Source organism: Cetorhinus maximus, chromosome 6 (assembly GCF_964194155.1).
Source record: "Cetorhinus maximus chromosome 6, sCetMax3.hap1.1, whole genome shotgun sequence".
NCBI lineage: Eukaryota > Metazoa > Chordata > Chondrichthyes > Lamniformes > Cetorhinidae > Cetorhinus > Cetorhinus maximus.
Window position 1 is genome coordinate 55,721,641 of NC_135884.1, and position 27,571 is coordinate 55,749,211.

General features: G+C 43.0%; 1 protein-coding gene across 9 annotated transcripts in view; it reads right to left on the reverse strand.

The window, feature by feature from the left end:
- chl1b (cell adhesion molecule L1-like b) overlaps positions 1-27,571 on the reverse strand; it is a 954,137-nt gene that overhangs the window by 455,775 nt on the left and 470,791 nt on the right. For 8 of the 9 annotated variants that reach the window (XM_078543741.1, XM_078543744.1, XM_078543743.1 and 5 more), the window contains 2 exons: positions 23,201-23,371; positions 15,609-15,662 (listed from right to left, as the gene is read on the reverse strand). In XM_078543741.1, coding sequence (XP_078399867.1) covers positions 15,609-15,662; positions 23,201-23,371 — 225 coding nt within the window. The remainder of the gene's footprint in view (positions 1-15,608; positions 15,663-23,200; positions 23,372-27,571) is intronic. The other variant, XM_078543742.1, reaches the window with a different exon arrangement.

Sequence of the window (27,571 nt, forward strand, 5' to 3'; positions counted from 1 at the left end):
ACATGCTCTCCTTCTTAGCAAATGAGTAATGCATTGCGTAAGTGGCTCCCAAGGTGAAACAAACTATATTGAAAATATAACTGAGGGCAAAAATAGGAATACATTTTAAAATATCAAGTTTTATGCTTTACAAATTATAATGATTGTATTATACAGTATGAATGTCTCTTTAATATCCATCAAACTACTAGAACTGACAGATTTGGATTAACAGCTCAGGTAAAGCATAGGAACCTAGCAAAAGCCAGAGGCCATTCGGCTTGTTGAGCCTGTTCCGCCATTCAATCAGATTATGGCTGATCCGTATCTCAGTTCCATTTACCTGCCTTAGCCCCATATCCCTTACTCACAAAAAATCAACAATCTCAGTCTTGAAGCTCCAATCAACTGTCCTTTGGGGTTGAGAATTCTAGATTTCTAGATCTGTGTGAAAAAGTGCACCCTGATTTCCCTCCTAAACAACAAAAACGTAATTTTAAGATTATGAGCCAAAGTTCACAGACCTAAGTTTGACTAATGATGGTTTCATTCAGGCACATTATCACAAACAACTTTACACATTTCATAAGATGTCAAAAGCTTTTGGGAAGAGGGAAAGTTACTCGTCTCAACAAGTCCAACATCTTTTGAATGATCTCAAACCCTTTTACACACCCTTCTCAATATATCTCAAGGTATTTCTAGAAAAAAGAGAAGTCTCTTGAAACCTCTTCCACCCTCTCTTGTTTTGAAACCTTTGATTCTATTTTGTCTCCGTTTTCAATAAATGGGGGTAAGTTTGAGAGACCTTGAAAATGGGAGCATGGATCATGATGCACAATTAATCTGCAGCTGTTGACCGCAACTCGGACTGTACGGTAATCTCGTTCTGTCAGCTTATTTTAATGATTACAGTGCGCAGTCAGCACTAAATAAGCTGTTTATTAGCTGGACATATTAACAGGGGCTAATATTGTGAAAGGCTAACACCGCTTAAAGCTTAAAGCTCTGAAGATGAGTCGTGCGGACTCAAAACATTAATTCTGTTTCTCTCTCCACAGATGCTGTCAGACCTGCTGAGTTTTTCCAGCATTTTCTATTTTTATTTCATATTTCCAGCATCCGCGGTACTTTGCCCTGAACCACTTAAAGCTAACCTGCACTACTTAAATCTACCCAGCACATCTTAAAGAGGAGATGGATTGTGGCTGAAGCAAGTGCTGGCAGTCATGCAGGAAGTGAATCTGACTGGGGAAATACTGAATAATGACACAACATGGGAGAGAGCCGGCTCCTAAGTTTGCAAACATTACCCTGGAGGCCTGGGTGGAGGAGGTAAAAAGGAGAATTATCCTGCATCTTCAGGGGGCCTGGAAGCCCATCAAATGGAATCTCAGATGGCAGTGGGAGCAAACGGTTGTGAGGCCAAAACCAGGAGTAAAGCTATGAAGATCAGGATGCACTGCAGGAAGTAGGTTAACGATCTCACGAGTGGTCCAAGTCAACAGCGCAACTTTAAATAACATATTCTACCAACTCCACCATTAGCCTCAGACACTGCTCAATTCCCCCAGAACTCACTCACAATCTATCAGGACTCGAACCTAACATTCATACACTCCACTCATCCTCATGCACTGAGCCACTGCTGCACGTCCTACATATGTACATGTGACAGCTTGCACATTTGTTTTCAACCTGGGTAGCCACACCACCCAAATAAATTGCAAGGCTCTCACTGACACACTTCCCTCTCCTTGCAGGATATGGCAGCACACAACTGGAGGCAGCAGGAGCTAATCAGAAGGGGACAGATACAGCTCTGATTGGTCCTGACCCCAATAGAGAAGAGTGCTGCTCACTACGGGGTACCCATTGCTGAGGCTGTGACTACTGTTGGGGCTGAAACCAAAGATAATGGTATCCTCATATCAAATCCTCCCTCTCACGTGTTACCACTGCCTAGGGACACACACCAGCTGGACATTGAGGGAGTGCAATCCCTTTCAGTCTTGGTATTGAGCAGTTGCCATTGAATCTATGCAAAGTGACATGCATGCACCCTCTGTCAAGGCAAAGTCTACAATCCTAGTGAAGCCATTCACCCAATCTGCACTGCCTCTTTCTAGCAACAAAGAATGAAATGCAGTGAGCGCTCAATTAATAGGCAGCCTCAGTGAACTTTCTTGCACAACAGTGAACAGCAAACTGGGAGATGTTACCAGCATCTCCAGCTCCAGCAATGGAAGGAACAGATGCAAAAAAATTAACCACGATGACCTTCACAGCCACTGCCAATGCTGTCCTTGCCCTTCTCCAAGGTTGCAGTTATGGATGCAGCAAGTGGCAGATTTCAATGAGAGTATCCTGACTGAAGTGCAGATATTGCCCATATTGTCGTTCAGTGTTGGAGCACACTATTGTTCTTGTTTCTGATGCTACAATTCTTGCAAGCTGTATGATAAGCTGTTGTGCCAAGTACTTTGTTCAAAGAAATGTAGATAAATCAGGATGCTTTAGAGTCAAAAATGGAAAGATAATCAGTTAAGTTCATAACGTGGCTCATTTACACTTGCTAGAGGCGACATGCATTCATCCGTTCTCTGCAAACAAAAGGAATATGTTCAAGCTTTGTGCCTTTTTTGAATTACCAGGGAGCTTGGGGACCCTCAAGTTTCCCGTTGATTTCTCCATGGCAATGCCTCAGTCACAGTCAACCTGCCAACCAATCAGCACCCTCTTCTCCTGTCGTATAAATTGTTGTGATCGTTTGAAATTTGGGATTTTTGCATTTGCCCTGATGAATGCAAGATGAAAAATTGCAGCAATGTGTCTCTCTTTTCAGCAATATCAAAGGTGTGTTTTTTTTTACTTGTGTTGTAATGGATGCTTGAGTAAAATAGAAACTGCAACAGCTAAAAAAAATTAACCTCATTGTGCACTGTTCACAATGCAAGTAGCTATAACAGCAAGCAAAATACTGAGTCTGTACTTCACCATTAATATTTAAACATTCGCAGGCAGTGTTATTGCTTCACAATGACACAATGATCTTTGACATTCCACTGCAATATCTAGCTGAATTGTGTAATGACTTTTTAAAAATAAGTGTTCATTTTATTTCTAATTTTTGCACTAGACAATCATTAATGAGAACATCAATTTACTGGAAGCTAGAGTATTTCTGTAAATTGACTTTGCCTTTCATTTGAATATTTTAGAGGCTGTCATTTGAAGAGGTGGTGAATGTGAACAGCAGGTGTGCTGAGCATCATTATGCTTGCATGCATGTTGGCATTATTGCTTAGCTGAATAGTTGTGAGACTATGCTAATTTAATGATGTTTTACCTATTACAAAATCATCTCTGAAGATCCAGTATAATGCATTTTTAAAATACCAGAAACATCATTATGCCATTAAAATAATCACAGGGACAGGAACATATTACACGAGATTACACAATGGCCTAGATTTTACAGGGAACTTATTTCTCGCCCTCCCTGACTGTAAAGCCCGTCAGCAGCTCACCTACCCAAAACCCAGCTGCCTCGCAACAATATTATGCAGGGAGCAACCTTAATTGATTTAAAGTGGGAACTCTGCCCCCATCTGGGAGGAAGTACAATGCTTGAGAGCTGCCAGCAGCTCTGTCATCCCAGCAGCACCAGAGTAGAGTAGTGACCACTGCTGGACTAGCCCTATCAAGCCCAATGCCTTGGGAACCTGAAGAAAGCTCCTGTTGCTCTATAAAAATGCTCAGATCTACATAAGAAACCCACTAGTTATTGGATGTGCAATTCAAAGGGCATAATAAAGACAACATAAATGTAACCCAGAACTCTTATGGACTATTCCTTGCATGAGACCTTACAGGAAGATATAATAATGTTATTGGAATTTATTGTAAAATAGTGGAATCTGTGTCTGTATGTGTGTGTGTGTGTGTGTGTGTTTGCGTGAGATTTAATGGGATTAAAGGCAGCTGGTCTGAAGGCTTTGATGCAAACAAAAGGGAAGTTTAGAACGTGAGCTGTAAAGGGACATTTGCATTTTTAAATAAACCAAACTAGATTGTTTTCAAAGGCGGAGTGAAATGCGTCACCTAGCCAGGTGAAGTTTAGAAACAGTGTGTTTATTTTTCCCAGAGATTATGGGTAAAACTTAGTACTATGAGAGACTTTTATTGTCAGAAAGGTAAAGTCCAAAGACATAGTGAAACAATGGGTATTTGCATTCAAAGGGAAAATATGCATAAAGGAGTGAAGGCTGTGTGTAAGGTTAGTCATTTTTAAGATGTAACAAGTGTGAAAAGCCTTCAGCATCTGTGCCTTAAGCTGCTGTTTTCAAAGAACTGAAGTTAAGAAAACTCACTTTGAATTTGACGGGTTCAGGGTATTGTGTGTCACCTTGCCTGGGTCTTTTAAAATCTATGTGTTTTACTGTTATCTTAACGAAAGTGTAACTGGGAGTCAGATTAAGTGGAGGATTTAGAAATTATCATAGTAGTAATTTGTAGATCTATGTATGTGTTTAAAAATCATTTCTCTTATGAATAAATGTTTAATCTAGTTCTGTAAAAACCTATAAGACTTGGTGGTCTTATTACTATTGAAGTCAAGGCACGCATCTTGAAATTTATACAAGTTGCAAAACAAGTTGTGGTAGTTATTTTAAGTTTCCCTCTGGGATTTGAATAACTCAGTGCTTACCATCGGTTGTGCCATAACACCTGGCAAATGCAAGCATCATTTCTAAGCCAAGGGCTATAAATGCTCATAAGAAAGCATCCTGCATAGACAAACAGGGATTTTAATTTTATTTTTTCCAATTTTGTTTAAAGCATTCCCTAGGTTATGCAGAATCCTAAACAGAAAACATGTTACCTCCTGCAAAAAAGTGTTAAACGGAAATCAGATGTATAACTTAATATTTCAACATGGATAGCAGAGAGACACAGACAGATGTTATTTGTGTTGAATATTTAAGGTTGCATTCTATTTTTGTCTTCCTAACAATTAGGGGCTTTACTTATTAGTAACCTAAAGCTAAGTATTTCTGCAAGAAATTTCATACACAAAAAAAAACATATAGGGCTGAATTTTCTGTTTGTCGGGCAGATGGGCCCGACCCAATCGGTGGCAGGCGCGGAGCCAATCGCCGCCGGTGAAACGGGCCGCGCCGCCAATTTGCACGGGGGGGCCAATTAAGGCCCACCCAGCGCGTTTCAGACTCCTGTGTTCAGCAGGAAATTCAAATCTGCGGCGGGCATGTTCAGACTGCCGGTTCCAATGGGGAACCATCAGTCTGTATAAAGAACGGCCAGACAGTCTCCTTTAGGCTGTTCACCATGGCCAGCGACCGGGCTCCAGAGGAGGTCAGGGCAGAGGAGAAGGAGGGGGACAGGCTGCAAGATAGGCAATGTGCCCCTCGGTTCTCCGATGCCTGCCTTGCTGCCCTCCTGGAAGAGGTGTCAAATCATCGGGAGGTGTTGTTTCCGGAGGATGGGAGGAGGAGGGCCCCCCACGTGACCAGGCAGGCATGGCAGGAGGTGGCAGAGGCAGTAAGCTCTCAAGATGCTGTGCAGCGCCCAGGAACACAGTGCCGCAAGCGCTTCAATGATTTGTTGCGCTCTGGAAGGGTGAGTACCATGTCAGCCTTGGCCATTTTACCCAGCAGGTAGCCTTAGCCTTTGAGGTCCCCCCCACCACGTCTTAGTGTTGTTACTGCATTGGGCATTTGGTGCACACTGGGTGGGCAAACAGATAGTGACCATGCTTACATCAGCCTTAGTGGATGAGGAGAAGATGGGTTCTCCCTGCAGCAATGTTGGTGTTTGTTGCATTTGAGTAGTCTGGGGGCAACCTGCAGGGGAGGCTGCTAGACACATACTCAGAACTCCAACACATGTCTTATTGATGACGATGAGATGGTGGAAAGGGAGCCTCAAGGTGTCGTGGCCAAGAGCCATCTGCTAGCCTCGGCGCCGCACCTAGTTGCACCTCCTTGCCATGGGCGCTAAGACTCGTGTGTTATTCAAAGTGATGGATGCCGAAAGTGTCCAAGGTGGCCGTTGGGGGAGGGGGTTGGGAGCAGCCGTACTATCTTCTGGTGATTGATCACCAGTAGTGTGGACAGGAGCCGCTGGAGGCCTCAGATGGGCCACTGTGGTTGGGGTGCGGCGTGCGCGTGCAGAGTACATGAACGATCAGCCCCAATAAATGTTCTTCTCTGTTCTGCAGGCAAAAACAGAGGACAATAGCCAGGAGCGTCTGCGGACTGGTGGTGCGCACACCTTGTTGCAGCACCTCACCACTTATGAGGAGCAGGCCATGGAGCTGGGGAGGAGGCAGGCGGCCAGGTCGGCAGGTGTCAGCGAGGCTGGGGTGCAGCGGCCAGATATTTGAGGTCCACAGTCCCATCCACTCTGTCTCCCCGCCATCCAAAGCACTGACGGTTGCTGCAATCGTTAATGCAGCATCACGGCTCATTCACAGACTGATACACTCAGACGTGTGGGTCCTACACAAAGGTCCCTCGGCCCCTTGAGGATGCGCGTCTCTTGCACCTTCCAAAGTTACCTTATTCCATTTGTGACCACTATCCCCATGGCCTAATATGCCATGGCATCGCTGCTGCACGTCCAAAGACTTATTGCATCTTAGGAGGGTTTGTACCTCTACCACCCTTTCAGCCAGTGTCCCACATTACTCTGTCCAAAAGGTCCTCAGCACCTCACCTGTCTACCTCATGGCACTCAACTTAAATAAATGCCACCATGTTAGCCATCCCTGCGCCAAGGGGAAATGTTGCCTTCTGTCCACCCATTCAATGCCCCTCATAACGGTATGAAGGCCAATAATGTGACCTGTCAATCTCCTGTGCTCCACGGCAAATGTCGCAAGTGTATGCAATGTTTCCTCATCACTCCAACTCTCCAGGCCAGCATGCATCCAGGTCAGGAACCTCTGCACTCTCCCCGCTCCAATGCCATCCCTCCCATGAAGCGCAGGTCACAACTGAATGCAGAAGTGTAGATGTGGCCTCGACAGCGTTTTCTGCACTTGCAACATGACCTCCCTTTTCCTACATTCTATTCCTCGGCTAATAAAGGCAAGTTTGGCTTCGACCTTGTTAAACGCCTTATGTTCCTGTTCTGCTACCTTAATGGGTCTGCCCAGCAAGGTTCCTGTAATCGTCGTGACTTCCCATGGTCCTACCATTACTCATGTATTCCCGTACCTTGCTTGTCTTGCCCAAGTGCTTAACCGCTCACTCATCCACATAACATTCCATGTGGCATTCCTTAGGCCATCTGACCAGCTTGTCTGTATGCACATGTAATGTTTGGGCCTCCTCTTGACTATTTACCACCCCACCAATGTTTGTTTCCTTAGGTTCTTGAAGGGTGAGCGACTTATGAGGCTGGGGAGGGAAGGGATGAATGGTGTTACTGACTGAACGCTAACTGATGCACTGTCCTTGTTGTTAATTTCAGCATCACCACTGCATGGCCACCAGCAACAAGTACAGAGCCCCCCCTCCACACCTGAGGGGCATCACTTGCAACTTGCATCACATCCTTTCAGCGAGCCAGGTACCAGCGCAGCGACTACCACATCGGTGGGGATTATGATGTCAGCTAGTGTCCCGGGGTAAAGTGGAGAGGGCACTTCACACTCGCTGGAGGAGACGGCACGGATAGAGAGTGCCGATGGCGCCAGCAGTCGGAGGACTGCAGGGGACCAGGCACATGCTGAGTCTGGCAGTGATGATGTGCCTCTGGAGATGTCAGCTATGCAGCAGCTGCAGGACAAGCGGCAGGGTGCGCGGGAGCATCTGGCAGGGTTGCATGAGGGTGTGCTTCAGTTGGTCTCTGCGGTGGAGGAATCCAGACAGAGTGTCAGTGATAGCATGACCTCAAGACAGAGCTTCAGGCTTCCTCCATTGAGAGATTGGCGACTCTCATGGAGAGGGGCTTCCAGCAGATTGAGAATCTTCTGATTGGGTTACGCACTGACCTGCAAGCCCTCACAGCGCTAATGGCCACAGGTGGTCATTCGCAATGTAGGATATGTTCTGGGCACCAAGCATTGCAGCTCGGTGCCCATCGATCTGCGGTGAGCAGGGAGGTCCAATGTGACCTCACGTCAACTCAGCAGCTGCCTGTCATCGCTGCGAGCTCCTCTCAGGGCGCTCCGGATGAGGGCAGCGCTCCTCTGCCCTTCTGCCAGTGACCGTTGCATCCGTTGAGGCTGTGACTACTGGGGAGGTGCCAGTTCTGGAACTGGCCACTCCCTCCCAGGCAGGGCCAGCACAGGCTCCACGGGTCAGAGGACGGCTGCCAAGGTCATCGAGGCCAACAGGACAGCAAAGTCAGCAGGCTGTCTCACAAGCCACTCCGAGCGATGGGGCGGCACCTGGACGTAGCACCCACAAACGTAAGCATAAGGCACATTAGGCACTCAACGGGCATGTCACTGGTGATTTTGTATTGGCCCTGGATTAGGGAATGTTTCAATACGTGCATCAGAGTGATTTTGTTGTTTATTTTGGACCGAATAAAGTCCACATTTCTGACCATGGCTGAGGGTGTTTCCTTTGTGCTGCATTTGTATGTTTCACAGACATATCATGAGCGTTTCAGTGGACATTGATGTTTCTGTACTAAGCCCTTAGTTGCAGCTGATGAGGTGGAAGATGTAGCACCTAAGTGCCACGTGTGGAAGCGCCAGGCAATGCTGGTCCCACTGATCCATGTGTGTGGAGTAGCTGAAGGTTCGTTGGATTAAAGTGTTCCAGGTGTCCCTGCCTCCTTGGTGTAGTAGCGGGTCGGCGTGCTGCCCCTCATCATTGCCCTATGCTTCCTCATCCTCTGAGCCACTGCTGGATTCATCATGTGTAGCCTCATCCAGTGCATCAAGGTCTTCATCATCAACTGCATCCCCCCTTTCCAGCGCAAGATTGTGCAGAGCGCAGCATGCTACCACTATCACAGAGACGCGATCTGGGGGGTACTGGAGTGCGCCCCCTGAGCAGTCCAGGCAACTGAAGCGCATCTTGAGAAGACCGATGGCTCTCTCCACCACAGCCCTTGTGGTGCCGTGGCTCCTATTGTACCGCTCCTCAGCTTCTGTTCTTGGATGGCGGAGAGGCGTCATGAGTCTTCTCTTGAGGGGATAGCCCTTGTCACCCAGCAGCCAACCATCCAGCCGAGCCAGATCACTGAAGAGCCCCGGCACCTGGGAGTGTCTGAGGATGTAGGTGTTGTGGGTGCTGCCTGGGCACCTTACACAAACTTGCAGAATCTGCATCCTGTGATCACACACTATCTGCACGTTCATGGTGTGGAAGCCCTTCCTGTTGACGAAGGCACCGGGCTCACCTGCTGGCGCTTTGATGGCCACATGTGTGCAGTCTATTGCACCCTGGACACGGGGTAAGCCAGCAATGGCTGCGAAGCCTCTGGTTCGCTGTGCCTGACTTGCCTGGTCCCAACGGTAGTGGATGAAGGTCAATGCACAGCTGAACAGAGCATCTGTAACCTGCTTGACACAAGTGTGGACAGCTGATTGGGAGACACCCCAAAGATCACCCACTGAGCCCTGGAATGAGCCAGATGCATAGAAGTGGAGGGCAACTGTGACCTTCCGAGCCGCTGGCATGGGGTGTCCACCCACACAGTTAGGGGAGATCTCAGGGTCAGTCATCTGACAAATATATTTGACCGTCTCCCTCGACAGTCGGAGCCTCCTTCGACATTGTATGTCAGTCATGTTGAGGTAGCTGCTTCGCCGCCTGTATACCCTGGCAGCAGGATAGTGGCGTCTTCTGCTGCCCCTTCCACCTTGGATAACCTCTTGGCCCTGCACCCCTTGTGCTTGCTCCTGGCCTCCCAAAGATGGCTCCCCTGGAGGTTGATTGTTCACTCCTGGCTACCTTCTTATTCTATCCCTCCCTTCCTCCTCAGGGGAGCTGCCTCCAGTGGAGATGTCAGAACCCATACCCAGGCTAAATGGAGGCCTCCGGAAAGCTGCAGGCCCGATAAAGATTACTGTCTGCAGACTGCTGAGCTGAAGCTTCAAAGTACAGAGAAAGCTGTTGGAAATCAATCTGAACTGGTAACAATCACACAGGCAAGTTTAAAAAACTTTCTGCAATAAATACTTCAGATAAAACATGAACAACCCCTCTGAGCCCACATATCCCGTCTGTGGATGAGATTTGTCAAAAAATCAGTTACCCACCTGACGGTTGGGCCCGTGCGCTGAGGTGAAGATCACACAGGCTCCTCAAAATCGGCGTCAATTGCCGAGTTAAGGGCAATTAACAAGGCCTTTAATTAATCGCAGGCGTGTGTCGCGCTGCATAGTGTGCCCGCCTACCTAAATATCGCGATGCCACACGCTGACGTCGGGACGCTCGCCCAACGTCAGCGCGCGACATTTTAAGCACTGACATGCGGGCTCTGCACATCAGCCATAAAATTCTGCCCATAACAATCACCAAATTTGGTGATGATACAAAAGTGGTGTATTTTATCTGGATGATGTCCTCCATGTCAATGACAATGAGTGTTATTAATATATCTGCTTAAAGCAGTCTGAGTGGTTAGACAGACAAGTTATTATTCTGGTCATTCTCAATTATTATTATTCTCAACTAAATTCTCCATTATAACAATTATACATCAAGTACTGAATAATTGGGACTACATTATAAAAAGGAATATTCTCCTAGGTTAGTTTGGACTCGCAGTTGAACAAAGTCGACAAACAGATTGCAAGTATCTTTGTGATGTTTTTCAAAAAAGCTAATGAAAACACACCTTCCATTTGCTTTCCTATTATTTTCCCAGTATAAGCCACGTGCATTGAAAACTAGTTATTTGTGTTAGAAATTAAAGGATGGAGAATGCAGGAAACAGAGAGGCACAATGGTGGGATATTTAGCAATGTCTTGTGAATGTAGCTGAGACTCCAGTTTTCACTCCACTGCAGCACAGAGTTGGTGTACTGTACCAAAGAGCAAGTTTTTACCAAAAACCTAGGTTCCGTTAGCACACTTTCTGGACATATTGATAATGCCAATAAGGCCAAGGATGAAAAGAGGGCCATTCATAACCATTGAATCATATTATAAAGTGGGAGCATAAAAACAGAAAAGTTGGACATACACAGAATGGCGGCATCAAAAATATCCTAGAGTGGCACCATCACAAACAGTGTATTTTTAATAAGAACATAAGAAATAGGAGCAGGAGTAGGCCACTCGGCCCCTCAAGCCTGCCGCACCATTCAATAGGATTATGGCTGATCTGCCAAAGGCCTCAACTCATCTTTTGTGCCAGCTCCTCATAGCCCTCAACTCCCCGAAATTTTAAAAATCTATCTACTTCATCTTTAAACGCCTTCAGTGATCTAGCTTCCACAACTCCCTGGGGTAGAGAATTCCAGATATTCACTATCCTCTGTGAAAAGAAATTTCTTCGCATCTCAGTTTTAAATGAGTGTCCCCTTATTCTGTAACTATGTCCCTTAGTTTGAGATTCCCGCGCTAGTGGAAACATCTTCTCAACATCTACCCTGTCAAGCCCCCTCAGAATCTTGTACATTTCAATAAGTTCACCCCTCATTCTTCTAAACTCTAATGAATAAAGGCCTAACTTGTTTAACCGTTCTTGATAAGTCAACCAATTCATCCTAGGAATCAGCCTAGTTTTGAACTAATTCTTCCATTTAACTCTTTTGAACTGCCTCCAATGACAATATATCCTTTCTTAAATATGGGAACCAAAACTATACACAGTACTCCAGGTGCAGCCCCACCAACTCCCTGTACAGCTGTAACAAGAGTTCCCTATTTTTAAACTCCAACCCCCTAGCAATACAGGCCAAAATTCCATTTGCCTTCTCCATTGCTTGCTGCACCTGCATGCTAACTTTTTGTGTTTCATGCACAAGAACACCCAGATCCCTTTGTGCTTTTTTGGAGTCTCTCACCATTTAAATCATAGTCTGCCTTTTGATTCTTCTTATCAAAGTGCATGACCTCACACTTTCCTATATTAAACTCCATCTGTCAAGATTTTGCCCACTCACTCAACCTATTTATATCCCCTTGCAGATTCCTTGTGTCCTCATCACAACATACCCTCCCACCTATTTTTGTATCATCAGCAAATTTGGATACATTACACTCTTCCCCCTTCTCTAAGTCATTAATATAGCTAGTAAATAATTGAAGCCCTAGGACTGATCCTTGTGGCACCCCACTCCAACGTCTTTCCAGCCTGAAAAAGACCCATTAATCTCGACACTCTGTCTTCTGTGTGTTAACCAATCCTCAATCCATGCTAATACATTACCCCCAATACCGTGAGCTCCTATCTTGTGCAATATTTTTTTAAGTGGCACTTTATCGAACGCCTTCTGGAAATCCAAATATACTGCATCTACCAGTTCCCCTTTATCAGCTCTGCTTGTTATATCCTCAAAGAACTCTAGCAAATTTGTCAAAAATAATTTCCCTTTCACAAAACCATGCTGACTCTGATTGCATTAAGCTTTTCTAAATGTCCTGCTATTTCTTCCTTAATAATGGACTCTAGCATTTTCCCAATGACAGATGTTAGGTTGACTGGCCTGTAGTTTCCTGTTTTGTGTCTCCCGCTCTTCTTGAACAGGGGCGTCACATTAGTGCTTTTCCAATCCACTGGGGCCCTCCCGGAATTCAGTGAGTTCTGGAATATTTCGACCAATGCCTCCACTATCTCTGCGGCCACTTCCTTTAAAACCCTTGGATGCAGACCATCAGGCCTTTAGTCCCATTAGTTTCTCAAATGCTTTGTCCCTCGTGATAGAGGCTGTTACAAGATTTTCCTCCCATTAGCTCCTTGCTTATCTGATATCTTTAGGAAGTTTATAGTGTCCTCCACCGTGAAGACTGATGCAAAGTATTGGTTTAAATTATCTGCCATTTCCCTGTTCCCCATTATCAATTCTCCAGTTACATCTTCCAAGGGTTCCACACTCACTTTAGCCACTCTCTTTCTTATCATATACCCGTAGAAGCTCTTGCTGTTTGTTTTTATATTTCTTGCCAATTTACTTTCATAATCAATTTTCTCCCTCTTTATTAGCTTTTTAGTCATCCGCTGCTGGTTCCTAAAAAAAATCCGAATCCTCTGGCCTACTACTAGTTTTCTAAGGCTTTGTACGCCTTAGTTTTTGATTGGATACTCTCCTTGACCACCTTTGTTAACCATGGGTGGTTCATCCTTCTCATCGAATCCTTCTTCTTGACTGGGATAAATTTTTGTTGAGCATTATGAAATATCTGCTTAAATGTCTGCCACTGCTCATCCACTGACCTTCCCCTTACTTTATTTTCCCAGCCCGCTTTGGCAACTCTTTCTTCATACCTCTGTAATTGCCCTTATTTAAGCTAAGGAAGCTGGTTGGAGACCCGAGTTGCTCGCCCTCAAACTGAATTTGAAATACTACCACGTTTTGATCACTACCCCCTAGAGGATCCTTAACTATGATATCTCTTATTAATCCTCCTTCATTACACATTACTAGATCTAAAATAGCCTGTTCCCAAGTAGGTTCTGCAATATATTGCTCTAAGAAACAATCCCCGATGTACTCTACAAATTTGTCTTCCATGTTACCCCTGCCAATCTGATTTGTCCATTCAAAACGCGGATTAAAATCACCCATGACAATTGTAGTGCCCTCCTTACACACCTCCATTATTTCCTGATTTATATTTTGTCCTACAGTGAGGCAACTCTTTGGGGGCCTATTGACGGCTCCCCCCATGACTTCTTCTCCTTTCTATTCCTTATTTCCACCCAAACTGATTCCACATCATGATCTATTGCACCTATATCACTACTCATCACTGCACTGATACCTTCCTTTATTAACAAAGCTATCCACCTCCTTTTCCTTTTTGCCTATTTTACTGGAATGTCGAGTACCCTTGGATATTGAGTTCTCAGTCTTGGTCACCCTGCAATCACGTCTCTGTAACAACTATCAAGTCATATCCATTTATTTCTATTTGTACTGTCAACTCATCTATCTTGTTACAAATGCTGCGTGCATTCAGATAAAGAGCCTTAAGCATAATTACTCATTCTGGTTCTATTTTCTGCTGCACTATATTTTCTGCCTCTTCCTGTCACACTTTGATTATCGTTTGCCTCTTCACTACTCTGCACCTCTGCTCTCTCATTTCTTTTTGATTTTTTAAACTTCCCTTCAATTGAACCCCCCCCCCACCTACTAATTAGTTTAAAGTCCTATCTACATATACGTACGATTCGCCAGGATACTGGTCCCAGCATGTTTCAAATGAAGCCCGTCCCAGCGGAACAGCTCTCTCCTTCCCCAGTACTGGTGCCAGTGCCGCATGAATCAGGATCCATTTCTCCCACACCAATCTTTGAGCCAGGCATTTACCTCTCTGAACTTATTTACCCTACACCAACTTGCACGTGGCTCAGATAGTAATCTAGAGATTATTACCTTTGTGATTCTGCTTTATAATTTAGCTCCGAGCTGCTCATAGTCTCTCAGCAGAACCTCTTTCCTAGTCCTACCAATGTAATTGGTACCTATGAGGACCACGACAACTGGACCCTTCTCCTCCCACTCCAAGTTCCTCTCCAGCCCAGAATAGATGTCCTTAACCTTGGCACCAGCTAGGCAACACAGTCTTTGGGACTCTCTGTCTCTGCTGCAGAGAACAGTATCTATTCCCCTAACTACGCTATCCTCTATTACTACTACATTTCTCTTTTCTCCCCCAACTTGAATGACGCTCTGTACCATGGTGCTGTGGTCAGTTCGCTCATCCTCCCTGCAGTCTGTGCCCTCGTCCATATCAGGATCCAGAACCTCGTACCTATTGAATAAGGGTGCTGGCTGAGGTTCCTCCAAAGCTAAGTCCTGGATCTCCATACCTTCCTCACTTGCAGTCACACCCTCTTGTCCCTGGCCATGGTCCAAATTAATCTAAGAGGTATGACTGTCTCCCGACACACAGTGTCCAGGTAACTCTCCCCCTCTCTGATGTGTCGCAGTGTCTGCAGCTCGGACTCAAGCTCAGCAACTCTGAGCAGAAGTTCCTTGAGCAGCCAACACTTGCTGCAGATGTGGTCACCGCGGATCGCACCAGTTTCCACCAGCTCCCACATACCACAGCTGCCACATATCGCCTACCCAGCCATCTTTATTCTATTTAACTAATTGATTTGGATGTTAAATATTTTACAAGTGAATTTCTTAATTGTACTCTTCAGCTGTAATAATGTCTCCAGATTTAAACCACTTGGCCACTAAAAATACATCAGGTTTATAATGCAACAGGCATTGCTTGTATGGTATATGTGTTTTGGGAATGCCTGTTTTTGTGTTAAACTTGGCAGCTTAAGTCAAAGTTTCAAAGTCAAATGGATGCCCCGATATCACTTTGATGGTGTGTTGCGAATTTTCAGTGACTGACATAGTCATAACGTTTAATGCATAATGTGCAAAGCTTAAAGAATAAGCAGCTGTTAGTATGCAGTTATTCTAGTTAGTGCTTAAGTGGCCTCACTCAGCATTTAATATAACTCACCAGCAGACAAACCAATGTCACTGACAGGTGACTCTGTGTCATTGGGAAGAACAACTGGAACAAACAAAACAATATAAACAAAAAATAAAAACAACAGAAAAAAACAGCAATTTTAATACACAAAAAACTTAGCGGGGAATAAAGATGTGTCTTGATTAACATAAAAATGAATTGTACACACAGCATGCATGACTAAAGACATATAAAACTTATCACGAGCTCACTGTAAAGGCAGACTTGGCAAAATAAATTTTAGTTACCAACATTTCAAATTTCTCTCTCCTAATGGCTTAGGCTAGTGTATGTTTGCATTAATGGCAATCCTTGGCATATTGCTCAAACAACCTTTTGATACACATAAACCTTGGGAATGAATATCAGCAGCTGCAAAATCATGTGAATGCCACAACTGAGACTAATATTATCATTAAACCTCATTGGATAGTGATCAGAAGTGGGAATGGGGAATGATTTTTATCTCTGCAATAACCTTGAGACAGAAGCCACCTGTAGGTGTCCAGCTAAGGTAACTAGAACTGGATAGAACTAGGATCAATTCGTACACCATGTGGTCAGCATCAGACCATGCAATATAGTAGCGATAAATAGCATTGGTAAGACTAGTTTATAATTGCACTGTCTGAAAAATTGACTATTTAAACCTGTTGAAAATCACTCTTTTACAGTCAGAAGACAAGTTATACCAGCAGGAAAACCACAAGAGGCTCTTACACACCAACTTACTGCTGGGCTCAAATTAATTGAGCATTTTCATTCTTTAAAATGGAACATTGAGGAAACGGCACCGAGCACAAAATTATTCTTCTCTCCACAGGATTTTAAAATAAGGAAGAAACAGCAGATGAAGCGAATGAGCCAATACCAAGGCCCTTAATAGAATGGACAACCAGCAGAAATTCACCCGTGTTACCATTCACCATCACTTTAAACAGTGCAGATAGAGTCATTTGGAGGGCAATGGATAGTTCAGATGTGGAGTGGAAACTTGATGTTGCACAACACACAAGGACACCAAAGGAAGAGATAGGGGAAGTGAAGAATATTCCTGAGTAGAGGCCAAGTAAATGACAGCCTTTGCCTGTACAGCTTTTGGAGAATGATATCAGGGTGCCAACATGAAAATAAGGGTGCTTGCACAGTATCAAACATACATGAAGGCCTTGCAAAACCTCTACAAGGATTCTACAGCTAGCAGCAGGGTCTAATATATGCCTTCATGGTATGAGATGACTTCTCAATGATGCAGAGGACCATCAATCAAGTACTAGCTGCAGGAACCTCTGTTTGCTTCACAAAGAAGACAGACGCTTGGATGCAAGCCAGCATCTCTCACATGTAAGCTTCGACTAGCAGTATACAAGAAGTATGAGCGATTCCAGAGGTACGTGTGCTGGCCAGAGGCCCACTGGTCACCTCATCCCATATCAAGTGGGAGATCAAGAGATGGCTCTGGTGATTCTGCTTCCCACTGGGACAACAGATACACAGAGATCTCTGATCAATTTCTTCAGCTATCTTCACAGCTGGAAGCAAGACAGCAAAAAAAGGCTGCAGAGATCCTAAACCTAGATGAGGTCCATCCCAGTTGGCCCAAGACAAGTGTCATCCCGTTACAAGAGATTCATCGGAACAGGGGGCAGTTGTCCACATCTCAGATCCCCAGTCCTCAGGTTGCGCTTAGAAATTTGAGAGCTGAGAAAGAATGTGAAAACTCACAGGGTGAGCATAGTGGTGAGTCCAAATAACTTCTAAATTTCCAGAAGCATTATACGGTTGTTGTTAGATGAAATAGTGGGCTGGATTTTGCTGTAAAAATAGCATCTATTTCCTGACCTGCTGAGTATTTCCAGCTTTTTCTGTTTTTATTTCAAATTTCCAGCATTTGCAGCATTTTACTTTCACTGGATTTTGCTGTGTGCAACAAATGAACAACAACAGCCATTCATTCAACTTGCACTTGCGCCCAGATTCTCTATGGGTTTTCCATGGCAAGTTACTGTGAACATCCAAATGGCATGGCATCATACACTGGGCATCTGGGGCCTGTGTGAACACATAGCAAGCAACTGTGTACCTCCTTAACAAATCAGATTGAAAAAAATAATTAATGAGCAACACAAAGCTGAACCAGGAAATTTAAATTAGAATAGTGAATTCAATGTCAAATCAAGTACAGAAAGTGCAAAAAAAAAAGGAAAGATTGAATAAGATAACAAAATAAAAGAGACCGAAAAAGTAAAAAAAACAATCTCTAAGAAGATGAAGGGATGAGATTTTGTACTTGGAAAAAGTTAATATTCAGTGTTAGAAAGGTTGTCTGGCGGTAATTAAGACTTATCACAGGATCTTAGGCTGGAATGGCTGAGCTCCAATGTTGTATCGGGATTTTAACCACATCTATAATGTCAGTACAGGAAATTCATGCTGTTGAACACAATTGAACTGGAAGCTAGACCAAGAGATACTGTTTTTGTGCAACTTTCAGAGAAGCAGCATTTCTTGGATAGCAACTTCTGGATTTTCATGTTTAAGTATTCATGCGCTGTCGCCAGGAAGTTGCAGAAATCAGCTAAGTGCTGTTGGCCTCGCCATTATTTTCAAAGTAAAATCTCAGCCAGTCTTATGTTTCTGATTTTCTGTTGGAAAATGTCATTGTGGGGAGTGAAAAAGATGTTTATGAACTTGTGACCTCATTATTGCACTGCAATACATGTGCACTGTACAGAGAGAAACACAGAGGCATACCTCTCCACTATCATCTCCAGTCTCATTGTTAGTGAGTGATACAACAAGCCTCATATAGTGATCAGTGAAATGCAAAGAATTATGCCGATTATCTAAATTGGGCTAATTGCTAAAACAACCAGTGGTAACAATGAAGAGCTACAAATAAACATGGCAGTGGCATCTTGGGAAAATAGAACAATTAATTTCTGAACAGTAAGATAATTTGATGATACACCGTGACAATGTGTTTCTGACAAAAATGATCATATTTTTGGAGTGAAAGCACGTAAACCTCTAAAAAGTCAGCATGTAAAGCTGATGGGGCTGTTGGTTTCCTCGCCAAAGCTTTTTTAAAACAAGCAGCAATCCTCCAAATATACGTGCTGCATTGGACCCCCGAGATCTCCATATTTTACCCTGCAGTTCAAGAGGATTCTAATTGCATCTCTGGCTGAAGTGCTGGAGCTATAGCACTGTATTTCCAGCAACAAAGGAAAAGGTTTGAAGGTGGGATTTGCCAGAGATACTTGGGGGCACTGACACAGCTTGAGAGAGAACAGAGTCTGGAGGTACTTGCTGGAGTTCTAACAGGAAATTAAATTTTACTGATTTAAATAAAGCTCACTGAACCAGTGAACATAGCTGACCTAATTGTTTATTGCTAGAACAAGATTGTTTTCTGTACTGATTAGTCTGATTCTCTGTAATGTTACAGATGAAGTTGCTGTTGCAGTTGAGGAACATTTCTAAGTTTACCACTCTTCTCCTGGACATTTCACATTTGTGAGATACTAGATGTGCCCTCTATGCATGGTGTAGGAGATTAACACTCCAAGTCACAAGCTCTCCAGGGACAGACTTGCTTGAGGGCGAAAGTTAATGAATTGTCAGGCTGGAAAGCTAACCAAAGAACACAGGAAGGTAGTAAGATGGAGATAATTATTTTACAGATATGAAATTTCATTACAATCATGCAACAGAAATATTAGAAGAGATACTTTTATTCCCAGCAATTAATTTTAATTCTCATAGCAATTATAATTAGAGGTAGGATATGACAAGCTTTGCAGTGTTGTCTGTTTAACAGCAGACTAATTGTGCTAATGAGGGTGGCAAAAATACAGGGCACAGGGAGAGTACAGGACAAAGTATTCCAATATTCAAGGCTATATACTCTGATAGGAAAATCTGAATACAATTTATTTTCAGTAGCAAAAGGAAAATGAATGGAGATGTGTGTTACAAATCATTAAAATGTTGAGAAGGGTAAATTATATTTATGTAAACAGGCTATTTAATTTGGACTATGAATGTAGAACTAAAGGGCATAGATAGAAAATTAAAAACTTAAAGCAAACAACAGTTGATTATAAAGGTTTTTCCTCATCCACTGCTCAATTTGTAAAATAGACTGTGCAAAAGCAGTTAATGTGGTATTTATCAATTCTGTCAAAAAACTATAACAGGATCAAGGTAACAATGATCACAGAAATGACTATGGTAGAAATCCATGGAAGAAATTCCTGCAAATGTAGAAAATCAGTAACCAAAGTTGAACTATGGAGCTATAGGAATGGCTCCTTTGTCTAGAAATCTACTAAGAAATCTTTAATAAACAGATCTTTTGCAATATATTCCTTTTAACAAGAGGTTAAATAAGTGAGATATAAACAGAAAGTGCTGGAAAAACTCAGCAGGTCTGCCAACATCTATAGAGAGAAACAGAGTTAGCATTTTAAAGCCAATATGACTCTTCTTCAGTTCCAAAGAAGTCATATTGGACTCGAAATGTTAACTCTGTTTCTCTCTCCACAGATGCTGCCAGACCTGCCGAGTTTTCCCAGTGCTTTCTGTTTCTTTTAATTCAGGTAAAAAGTGGGATAAGGTACACAGACAGATTGTACCAATGCCCAATAGGTACACAAATAGTATTGTGGGTTTGTGAAAAGACTCTGAGCCAAGTAGTTTTCTTAGATCTTGATCAGCTAAAGTTTAAAGATTAGTAAAGATTCTGTGGATGTACAAGTTACTGTTATAAATAAATAAACTGTTGCAACATTTAGTCCTTGGCAATGGGATGCCTCAACTGCAGGTAACAATAGATCAAGTCACAGTATATGACATCACTCAGTGATAAATTCCTTTGTAGAGCAAAGCCTCTGCAAGCACTGCTCCTCTGGCAAGTACAGGCATGTTTAATTTTGTCTATATGTGGTGGTGTGGGGTAATTGGCAGGTGGGTTTCATGTCACTCCAGTGATGGAATTCCCACTGCAAACCCACTGTGCCTTGTCTGAAGAAATTGTGGGGGGAGGTATATGATAGTCCCACCACACAAAGAAGGATGGAAACAGTAACTGACAGTAGCAAAAATGATTTAAAAAAACACCCAAATCAAGTCAAAGTAAGATTATTGCAAATCACAGCACTATAGCAACTTAATTCTTTCACTGCCTTTTCTACGCCAACTAGCAAAGCCAGCTTTGCGCAGGTGAGAACATGATCTTGTGATACAGTGGAAATGTCAGTAAATATGACATGTCATCAACATTCCACCTCATTAAGCCTTGTAAGCTAATACAGCAAATGATGGTACAATATTAGACAACTGGATTTAGTCAACTCTCACTAATTGTAGAATGATATGGCAGAAGGTGGGGAAGAAAAAGATCAGAGAAGGTCCCTAGATTTTTCTCCACTCAAGGTGAAAGAGAGTATGTTAAATTTAGAAAGAGAAACCTCTACTGAGTATCTTAGATTCTGAGATTAGTGAAATCAAATGTATTTGTACCAATTTTTAAAAAATAATTCTGTCATAGAGTCAATAAACTGTATGCGATAATTCAGTGGCAGGTGCCTTTTAAATGGGCAGCTCCTTTTTTCTAAGAATTAGAATTGGTTTCAAGATGCCCAGCATTTACATGTAGACAAAAAGTGGGATAAAAGACTGAGAAAGAATCAGATGAGATATTCTCTTCTCTGCATCTTTGGAGCAGGACAAGTATGAAGGGCAAACAATGTCTAATGCTGAAAACAGCTTTGGTTCATTGACAGTGCACAGGATACATGACACACTGTTCCATATGCAAAGCTGGACATGTTGCAATTCAGAATTGCAGGAAAACATACTGTTTAATCTAATGTGCCTTGGTGGAAGTGTAAAACATTCTCAGATGAGGTTGACCACAATTCTATGTGACTGGAAAGGCTCTTTTGTATTCGGGGTGTGGGGGCCCGAGATCTTCAGCCAAGTTTAAATAGGCGTGCAGAGAAAAGATATATTCTAATGATTGGTTGCTTTGAGGTGAGCTAAGTGTGAAAAACAATTTGGTTCTCTAGAGTTGAGTCAAATGAACCCTGCTTTCCAGAATTGAGGTGTGCTACTGCATTTTAAGGGCAAAGAAAGAAAAAGATCCACATAAGGAAAATCTTCCGCCTGCTATCGATTTTTCAAACATCTGGAGCCTGCAAATTGGTGAATACAATATATGAAAGGAAATCCTCACCAATGTTCCCATTAGAAATCAGTTGTTCTGCACAGCCCATTTTTTCCAGTCAATGGGTAGCTTTAGGTTATTGGGAAGCTGTTGATCTGCACAGCTTACTGGGAACATGAATTCTCACCTGGGAATAGATGAGATGCAGAGCTCTAATGTGGGAAAAAACAACCACTAATGGCCTGGATGTTTTCTTTTTAGCAGAAAGAAGTTATATTCTTGTGATACCACTTGGTGAAACAAATAAATTCCACTGCTTCATAATCTCAAGTGTTACTGCTTTTTTGACTGGCCTGCTGAAGGCAAGAGAACATAATGCTCTTAATAGAAATTTTACAATGTATAATTTTATCAGGTTAATTAAAAAGACTCGTACCCTGGAGTCATAGCTAGGAAAAGCTATCCCAAATTTTTATGTTGCGACAAGGATAAAGTCTGTATTTATCTCTCCTAAAATTAAAGTGCTTTTTGATAAAAATTGAATAAAAGCAAAACAAAAGTTTTTAAAACTGTCCAAAATCTGGGGCAGTCAAAGCATGAGTCATTGTGCAGCTGATGGGATTTTACACAGGGATCGTTTGGAGGAAGAGGATGTTCCAATGACACAAGACCAAAAAAAAGTGATTCCCTCAAGCCAACCAAGATTGGACAAGTTCTTCAGTGCGTGATGGTAGTCTTAAACTTATCCAGTAGAAGGTACTGAGGAGAGGTATGCTGGACAATGGGTTGCATAGAAAAGCACAGATTGTACACATAAGCACAGGCAATATAATGCTGATGAAGTCACCCTTATGCATGTCAAGTGTTTGCCGTGTTTCTCAAAAGTCTGGAAGAACTGGTAATAACTGTGGAAATAGCGGAATTGGCAATCCCTGTCCCTGGCGGTCTTAGGGATCACTAATGCCAACTTAAGACATCAGTTCATATGGGTCTAAAAGAAATAACTCTCACCAATTGAAAAGCATTCATGCATGTGTGTTAAAGGGAGTTTCTGGACAAAGGAGCAGATGTGCTGAATGTTGGACAGGTTCAAGAAATATGATAGGATGTAGGTACCAATTGGTTTCATGAATGGCCTAGATGGAGGGAAATAATGTAATCAAGACAGAGCTTGTGCAGTTCTACAACAGACACCAAAAACTGATTGCTTGAAAGTCTATAGATAGCACAACGCTTTATTAATATCTGTATTTTACTAAGGTGACATTTCCAATATCTCCCCTGGTATCCTGTTAGTTGCTCTTAATTTTCGCTACAACCACAGCCGTATCCTTGTACTTTATTTGGGATGATAAGTCTATGTATCGTTATTTATTTCTGTTCAGTTACTAAAAGAATGAAAACTTACATGGTGTCACAATCAGGCTAATGGGTTCTTTCTGTGCAATTGTTCTTGTTCTGGAAAAATGTGCAAAACAAAGGTAGTCATTCCGGCTATCACTTGATTGAACATTTGAAAAGTAAAGATCTCCGTTAAGCCCCTGGGAAGCTCTGCTGTTCTGCTGTATGCGTTGTATCTCTGAAAAATAAAGAATTATTTAAAAATTAAAGATATCATAATTTTTATTGAAAATAGTGATGTGCTAATAAAATACACCTTTTCCTAATGTCCTTTCCACAGTTTATAATATGCCCATATCTTCCTTTCCAACAATTATACAAATAATATGAAAGAATTACAACTAAAATTTATTAATAGTAACTCATATTTTTATGAATGTGATTACATTTAACTTTCCTAAACACAATTATTCATATAGACCTGGAGAAGAGTTGTTTATTCTGGTACCTGGTTATGCAGTTAAAAGAAAGTAAACAACAAGAAAAGGCCATTTGGTCAATTAACCTCATCCCTCTGGTACACTAACTTTCTCATCATAGCAAGCAACTGTAATTTGAAAAACTCCAATGATTAGGTTAGTAAAGCCCGGCCCCGTGTCAGCATATTGGTGTTAACACAATTTGCCTACTATACGCGGTGGGTGGCAGATCAAAAAGGTAGGTAACCAATTTTTTTTTAAATGAAACAGAAAATCATACTGTGGAACTGTCTGTGTTAATTTACAGCATCAGTACAGAGTGTTGGTGAGACCACACCTGGAATACTGGGCAGAATTTTGCTGTCGGTGAGCAGGGGGCGGGACCCGCTCGCCGATGCGTAAAATGACACGGGATGACGTCGGGCGGAACCCCCGACGTCACCCCGCCCATTTAAATTTTCAGGAAGGCGGGGGCGCAGCAAAATCAGCTATGCGCCCGCCGACCTGTCAATGGCCACTTGAGGCCATTGACAGGATCATTTAACCAATTAAAGGAGCTGCCCATCCAACCTTAAGGTTGGCGGGTTGGCCAGGAGCCCCAGCGGTAACTAGAAAAAACATGAAACCTCATCCAGCGGCGGGATGAGGTTTCATGTAGGGTCTTAAAAATTGTAATAAAGTTGTTCTGTAAATTATAAACATGTCCCAACTCATGTGACATTGTCACATGAGGGGACATGTAAGAGATTTTTCTTTTCTCTATTGTTAATAGTTTTAAAAGTCGAAGCGATCTCCCTGGGGTTGCACTTAGCCTCAGGGAGATGTGCACTCTTTCGTGCGCACACGCGAAAGAGCGCACTCTCAATTTTAGGGATTCCCCTCTGCCCGCACGGGGTGCACATAGCGCTTACCAGCGGACGTCATGCTGGGTGGGCCTAAATTGGCCCGCCCACGTAAAATGGCGGTGCGGCCCGCTTTTCTGGAAGCGATCGGCTCCATGCCTGCTGGCGATTGGATCGGGCCCACCTGCCTGACAGGCAGAAAATTCTGCACACTGTGTGCGGTCTGGGTCTCCTTATTTGAAAAAATATATAATTGCATTAGAAGCAGCTCAGGGAAGGTCCACCTGACTCACTCCTAAAATCAAGGGCTTATCTTATGAAGAAAGGTTGAACAGGTTGGACTTTAGAAGAATTAGGAGTTTAGAAGAATGAAAAGTGATCTTATTGAAACATGTAAGATCCTGAGGGGACTTGATAGGGTAGATACCAGGAGGATGTTTCCACTTGTGGGAGAGACTAGAGCAGAGGTCAAAAACAAGAGGTCTCCCTTTTAAGATGGAGATGAGGAAATATATATATATATTTCTAAAGGGTTGTTAGTTTGTGAAATTCTCTTCCCCAGAAAGCAGTGGAGGCTGAGTCACTGAATTTATTCAAGGCAGAGTTAGACAGATTTTTGATAGACAAGGGAGTGAAGCTTATGGGGGGCAGACAGGGAAGTGGATGATCTTATCCTTGATCTTATTGAATGGTCTACTCCTGCTCCTAAAACCTATGGGAAGAATTTTCCCCCCATCGGGGGGGTTGTGCGGGGGCGGGCGGGAGCGAGCGCCCGATCGTGTGCACGCTGCCATTTTATGTGGGCGGGCCAACTAAGGCCCGCCCAGCGTGACGCACACCCAGAAGCACTGTGCGCTCCCTGTGCGGGCAGGGGGGGGATTCCCTGAGTCGGGGCCTGCGTTCTTTCGCGCATGCGCAAGAAAGAGCACAGAAATTTCCCTGAGACATGGAAGTGCCTCAGGGAGATTAGTTTAAGTTGTGGAAAGTTTAATAAAGGTGGAAAAAAATTTTAAGGACATGCCCCCTCATGTGAAACTGTCACATGAGCTGGGACATGTCCAGTAATTTTTTCAAAATTTTTTATTTAATTAACAAACCCTTCATGAAACCTCATCCCGCCTTAAGGTTGGACGGGCAGCATTCTTAACAACTTTAATTAGTTTAGTAATGGCCTTAATAGGCCTTTGACAGTTCGGCGGGCGGGCAGCCAATGCGAAATTCAGCCCACTGAACTGACAATCTAAATGACACGCGATGACGTCAGGATGCATGCCCGACATCACCGCACATCATTTTACACGTCGGCGAGTGAGCCCCGCCCCCGCTCACCACCAGGAAAATTCAGCCCTATGTTCCTAATTGTTACCAGTTGCCCAAAAGCTCACCACTGAAGTAACTGAAATATAATGAAGTGTGAACTGCTGAAGGCTAGACTTTGCCTGAAACCAGCACAGCCTTTTAAATCATAACATTGGAACACAGGAGCAGGGGTGGGCTACTTAGCTCCCCTAGTCTGTTCCACCATTCAATGAACTCATAGCTGATCTGCAACCTAACTGCATGTAGCCACCTTTGCTCCATATCCCTTAATACTTCTGGTTAACTAAAGTCAATCTCCGATTTAAAATCAACATTGAATAGAAACATAGAAAGATTCACAGCACAGAAGGCCATTCAACCCACCGCGTCTGTTCTGGCCAGAAAAGAGCTATCCAATCTAATCCCACCTTCCAGTTCTTGGTCCATCAATTGCCATTTGAGGAAGAGAGCTCCAAACTTCTGCCACCTTTTGCGTGTAGAACTATTTCCCAATTTCACTCTGAAAAAGTTTGGCTCTAATTTTTACACTTTGTCCCCTGGCCCTAGACTTTCCAAAAAGTGGAAACAATTTCTCTCTATCCATCCTATCTGTTCCCCTTACTACCTTGAAAATTTCCATCAAAACACCTATTAACCTTCTAAATTCCAGGGAATAATAGTTGAGCTTATGTAAACTTTACTCATAGCTTAACCCTTAGAGTCCAGCTTTCATTCTGAATCTCAGGCATGGCATACAAATCCATATTGGATCTCCCTAATCAGCTGAAAACAGACACTCTACCCTTAATTATAGCCTTCCAGTAATTTCCCAGCAATAGATGTTAGGCTAGCTACTCAATAATATTTTGGTTACTCTTGCTCACCTTTCTTAAATAGTAGATGACATGTACAATTTTCCAATCTAAAGGAATGGTTCTCACATTGAGAGAACTTTGGAAGATTATAGTTTCAACATTCACAAAGTTCTCCCCTGTTTCCTTGAAAACTGAGGTGAAAACCATCTGCTGATGGGATTTGTCACCCTTCAGTGCCATTCTTATCCTCTTTACTTTACTTTGCTTGTGTGTTAACTTTATTAATCCCTGCCCCTGATTCAATATTAGTTTCCTTGGGATCTCTGACATGCCAACCTCTTGCTTTGCAGTCATACTGACACAAAGGAATTATTCAACCTGCCCACTCTTTCCTTCCTTTCATTTCCAATAACACCATTATCAGTTTTGAAGGAGTACTGGCCATGTTCTCTTGCCTTATATAATTGTAGAAGATTTTGTGTTGATCTTGATACCCAATGCAAGTTTTTTTATGTTCTCCTTTTCATAGCTCCTACCATCCATTTTGTCACCTTTTGCTGTTCTTTGTATTTCTTCCATTAGCCAAGGCCTGTGCTATTTTTTGCATTCTTGTGTTTGCCTTTTAGTATTGTATTTTCTCTTAGCCCTTTCATTTATTTGGCAATATATTGCCATTCCTTCACTGTTGCTGGGTCAAAATCTGGAACTCTCTTCCCAACTGCACTGTGGGTGTACCTACATCACGTGGACTGCAACGGTTCAAGAAGGCAGCTCACCATCACCTTCTCAAGGGCAAGTAGGGATGGGCAATAAATGCTGGCCCAGCTAGCAAAGCCCACAACCTGTAAAATTACTTTTTAAAAAATTCATACCCTCATGGTTTACTTTGACGCAAGAATCTGTGTATAATCCTGCCTCCACTGTGTAATATTTTACATACTCCAGAAGGTCCATTAAGTCATCAATACAATTTTAGACTAACACTTTTTTTACAGCAGAAGGG